The 5077-nt window shown below is 40.4% G+C and overlaps 1 protein-coding gene across 1 annotated transcript; it reads left to right on the top strand.

Annotated features, from left to right (window-relative positions):
* Nucleotides 1–564: 564 nt before the first annotated feature.
* On the top strand, nt 565–4156 carry cdca3 (cell division cycle associated 3). The gene is made up of 6 exons (XM_034145753.1): nt 565–667; nt 1106–1253; nt 1334–1430; nt 1990–3039; nt 3124–3191; nt 3830–4156. The coding sequence occupies exons 2-6, from the start codon at nt 1125–1127 to the stop codon at nt 3920–3922; spliced, it is 1437 nt and encodes a 478-aa protein (XP_034001644.1). The 5' UTR covers nt 565–667; nt 1106–1124; the 3' UTR covers nt 3923–4156.
* Nucleotides 4157–5077: the final 921 nt, after the last annotated feature.

The raw sequence follows: 5077 nt of genomic DNA, 5'->3' as shown, positions 1-5077 counted from the left end.
GACGTTTGTAGATTATTTATTTCTGGGTCAATGAACAAAATGGCGGACAATAAAAGTATGGAGAGCCGGAAAAAAAGTAAAAAATAATATTAATCACAATTGTTTTACGGTATATATATATAGTGACATGAATAAAACACATTTATGTTTTAAGTTAAATATGTTTTGATAGTCATTCTTCGGTTTAATTAAACAGATTTACTTTTTTTCATTTTTTAAATATATATATATTTCTAAATAGTAGTACAAAGAGTATTTATATACAAATAAACGTATTTAAAATAGATATACATATGTGTAAAGTATTGTGTCTCTGATTTCCCTTATAAAAGTATCACTTTTGAGGCACTTCCTGATGAGATGCATTTTGTCAGGAGTGACTTCTCATTTTCTCTCGCCACGTGACAAAAACAAAGCTGCATTCTTTTCAAATTTCAAATGCGTTATCTGTAGGAGACCACGCCCCGTTCTAGAACGCTGCTCTTAGCGAATCAGCGCTGCGGACGTGAGGGCACGCTCATGCTGATTGGTCCGTTTGAAAATAACATGCACGCAGCCGCTCCATTTAAATGTTTTAAAAGCCCTGTGTTTCCTCCGCCTGCTATCATCTCTTCTGTGGAATAAGTGAAAGCAACACGCCTGATCGACTTTCTTCGTCTCTTTTAAGGTAAGCCAGATAAAATATGTAATACTGTACACCTCGGTTGAAGTAAGAGAAAGTATATGCAATGTATTCAACTCGGGTTACTACCACAACATTAACATTGTTAAGTTAATATCCGATTTAAATGCGGAAACTTCAAGCTAACTGACTTTAGCTAAGCTAGCCTGTTGTTTATTTGCTAGCAAGTTCTCTCATTTTCAGCTAACTGCTTGATGATATATAAGGGGTTTCAATTGTTACATTGAAGTAGTAATGCACGCATGTAAACGAGATATTTAAAGTTAAAAACGATGTGATGTATTGCTGTACGTCTAAGGTTAAATCAAGGTTAACGTTAATTAATAGTCAGTAGGGCAGAGTACTACCCTACTGTTTTTCTGTACTATTATTTTTGCTCTGGTAGACAATTAAACTGTATTCTGTCCCATTAACTTGATCCAGATAACACTAACTAAGCATCATGGGATCCAGTGAGAGCAAGATGGTGGTTTGTGCACCAATAAAACCAGAACCAGCGATCAAAAACAGCCGAGTCAGTGATCTGATGGACCCACGCTCTCCAACAGCCCTCGATCGTACCCCCATCCAGGTAGGTTACCAGACATACTGTGATCTACTGCAGGGAGAAACATTTAAACACAGGTTAACCATAGCTAATGTTTCTCCTAGGTTGCTGTGTCCAAAACCGAGTGTCCACTGGCGTTCACAGACCCCCGCTCACCGTCTATCGACATCAGCCGCACCCCCGCCAGAGAAGTCCTGAGCTGTAAGAATATATTTACTAATATCCTCCTTTAGGTTCAAGGTTCAAGGCTTTTATTCTCATTTGTACATAGCTACAGTGTAGTTATGACAATGACAATCTTAGGTCACAGGCTCCCCAACAGTGAAACACAATAAAACAGATAATAAACATTTTGTTAGCTGTAAATTGGCCCTTCATAGTGTATAGTTGAGAGAAAGTTTACAGGTTTGTGTCGTTCACTGTCGATATGTATATTATCACGTTTTATTTATACTTTATTTGTTTGTTTTCTGCTCTATCATTTCCACATTGCTTTGTTTTAATGTTACTGTGATGAAAAATCCCCAAGTCAGGATAAATTAAGTAAATCTTATCATATATTTGTTGAAGAATAACTTCTAGCTTGGCTTTTCCCACGTGCAAATTGTCCTGTTATTATTATGTATTTATTTCAACAAGGACCATGCATACAAATACATTAATCTCAGAGAAGAGAAAATATGAATTATGCCAGATTATAGCCAATAGCTCATTTCCATCTGCAGTCCTGTAACATCGTTCCTTCATTTCCCCCTAACAGCCACAGTTGGGTCCTTCGCCCGCCGCCTGGGCTTGCTTTTGCACAACGAGTCAGAGGGCAAAGTCCCTGAAGCGCCTCCCAAATGCTTCAATGACGCCGTGGAGGAGGAAGCGGAGGAGGACAGTTTTAAGGGTGAAGAGGAGCTGGCGTCCACCGTGCCCCTCCTGTCACACCAGCCCTCACACACCTACAACTCTCTGGCTGAACACGCTAACCTCCTGGTGACCCCCCTCCAGAGTAAGGGTGACCTGAGCCCCTTTGTGCTCCTGCAGAACCCCCAGGAGGTAGACGTGGAGCTGGAAACGGAGACGGACCTTAGCCTGGAGGAGGCCGAGGAAGCCAGAGAGACTCCGCTTCACAAGAGGATGAGCATGAGCCTGATCACCTACCATGAGGGGGAAACATCCGCCCAGATCTTCGCTGACGTGCACTGTGACGGGGCTTCATCTCCAAGGATGAGTGCGGACGTGGAGACCCTCGAGGACCACGTTGATCATACCTATGACCTACCTACAATGACTGTTGAACCAGAGACCCCCGTCGAGCCCTCCTTCGCCGCTGATTCAGAGGCTTCCCCAGCACAGGAGACGGAGGAGACAGAAACCAAAGCTCAGGAGACAGAAACCAGAGCTCAGGAGACAGAGGAGACAGAAACCAAAGCTCAGGAGACAGAGGAGACAGAAACCAAAGCTCAGGAGACAGAGGAGGCAGAAACTAAAGCTCAGGACACAGAGGAGACAGAAACCAAAGCTCAGGACACAGAGGAGGCAGACATCAAAGCTCCTGTTGAAGAATCGTCGTCTTCCTCTCCTGCACCAGAGCCCCCGACCGTCTCCAGATCCGGGATCCGCTGCCCCAGCTTCGACGCCAAGAGCCCCAGTCAGGTGGTGTTCAAGCCCCAATGGTTGGGAAAAGGATTCGGGGCAACCGGGATAAGAGCTCGGAGAGTTCACAGCGGGAAGGGGGGCTCCTCTCCTCTCGCTGTGCGGGTCGCCGTGAAGAACGCTAACAGCGAGAACAAGAGGCTGTCCGGGAAACTGAAGCAGAAAGGTGTGTGGAGACTCTTTCTGTTCATCACTTGTACTGTAAGGAATATTATATTTAGTTGCTTGACATTTCCATTTTGTTTCAAAGGTACTGAAGGCCGCTCCCCGCTGCAGAGGCTTAAGGGAACAAACTCTCCAAGGGAACAGCAATCTCAGGTATTTCATTTAGTGGAGAAAAGTACATTTACTTACTGTACTTAAGTAGTTTCAAGGCTCTTGAACTTCACTTGAGTATTTCTTTTTGATGCTACGTTATACTACTCCACTATAATTAAATTAAGTTTGTTTATTTAGCACATTTCAACGCAAGGCAATTCAAAGTGTTTTATTACAAATATTAAGATTCAGTGCAACAAACACATTATAACATTTCATTTAAATACATTTCAACATGTAATTGTGTATTATTATAGGTCAAGCTGTCCGGCAGTATATAAAGTAAAATGCTGCATTTTTTTTTTTACCAAGTGCAGCACTGAAATGAATAAAAACATAAATGCATCGATCATTATAATACAATTATTTAATACATCTGATTCTGAAATGGGCGGTTCTGCATGATTTTATATGTTGCTGCTATTTTTACCCGAGTATTTTTAAATGTGTAGCTTGCCACTTTTTTATTAAAAGTAAAAACATCTGCGTACTTCTTCCACCTTTGCAGTTCTTACTCTCTTTTTTAAAAAACTTTATCTGAACTTATATTGACTTTTTAGGGTGATGGTGATTAATTTAGCTGTCGTTACTGCAGCACAGAGTAAATCAGAGAGATAACGTGTCCCCCGCTCCCTCAGATGAAGCTGAAGGTGTCCACTCCTGATAAGCCCAGGCTGGGAGCGATGGACCGCAGAGCGCTGGCCGTGTCTCTGGATAAGGAGAACCGATGATTCACTGCGAGACGTGGACAGAATCCTCTTTTTAAAATAAGCTTTTTTTATGTGTACAGCTTTCTTAAACTTTCCCCTTGTGTATATTACTTTTTACTACTGCAGCTTTGTTTCCTGTTTGTCCTCTTGTAAATGAAAATGCAATTATTTCTCTTCTTACCTAAGTTTTTAATCTTTGTATGTTGTTTTGTGTTTATCTAAACATTCATTCAATAAACTTCCTCATAAAAATGACCCAACTCTTGGTTTTCAACCCATTGTTTACGCCTCTTCATCTCTATCAATACACATTTTTGTAATAAAGCTTCATTAATGAAAACTACAGGGTGCATGTGAATTAAATATTACATCGCTCACAGATTTTAATTAGGTAAAAGTAGAAATACTTCAGTTCATTTAAGTGAAAGTACACAAGTATTGGCATCAAAATATAATTAAGTACTTGTGCGTCAGGTCCCATTTCAGAATAATATGTTATTGCTAAAAAGTGGTTACATACTTCAACTAGACATTTTAACCATACTTTGTTTCTTAGTTTATTTACATTTCGTATTAGATAATCTGAATCTGTGAAGTATCTAGTAATTTATTTAGTTTGGAGTAAACGGTACAATATTGGCTTTCAAAGTGTAGCAGATTAGAAGTACAGTAAGGAGAAGCATACAATAAAAATACACAAGTAAAGTACAAGTACCCCAAAATCGTTCTTAAAGGTCACCCATCATGCTATTTTTAGGCAATAGCATAGGTCTCAGATATATATACAATAAATATATAAAAAACATGTCTATGAAGTGTTTTGCTCAAAATACCAAACAGATCACCCATTCTAGCCATGCCTCATATCCCTCTATTTCACTTCCTGTTTCAAAAGTGCTGATTTGGGGTATAAAGCTTTAAAAAATAAAAAAGGGAGGGGGGCTGAGCTCATGCGGGACCCGGCAGCTACTGTCTAAACTACATACTGCGGTGATGAAACTCCATATCATGGATTATCAAGGATTATCTCTGAAACAGTATGGAGCTCAAAGGCTTTCTCTCTTGCCGGTTATACCACAAGGTGAGTTCCTTTTGATTTCCTGCTTCTTCACACACATGCTCTCCAGTACAGGTTAGCTCTGAGTGTTAGCGATGCTAATGTAAACACCGACCATA

This window comes from Trematomus bernacchii, unplaced genomic scaffold (assembly GCF_902827165.1).
Source record: "Trematomus bernacchii unplaced genomic scaffold, fTreBer1.1, whole genome shotgun sequence".
Taxonomy (NCBI): domain Eukaryota; kingdom Metazoa; phylum Chordata; class Actinopteri; order Perciformes; family Nototheniidae; genus Trematomus; species Trematomus bernacchii.
This window is presented reverse-complemented; position numbering and strand designations above follow the sequence as displayed.

Bases quoted from the DNA above. Each gene is read 5' to 3' on its own strand.
- cdca3 (XM_034145753.1), top strand. From the start codon at position 1,125: ATGGGATCCAGTGAGAGCAAGATGGTGGTTTGTGCACCAATAAAACCA. The intron at 1,431-1,989 runs GTAAGAATATAT...TCCCCCTAACAG, and splicing joins CGCCAGAGAAGTCCTGAGCT to CCACAGTTGGGTCCTTCGCC. The intron at 3,040-3,123 runs GTGTGTGGAGAC...TTTGTTTCAAAG, and splicing joins CGGGAAACTGAAGCAGAAAG to GTACTGAAGGCCGCTCCCCG.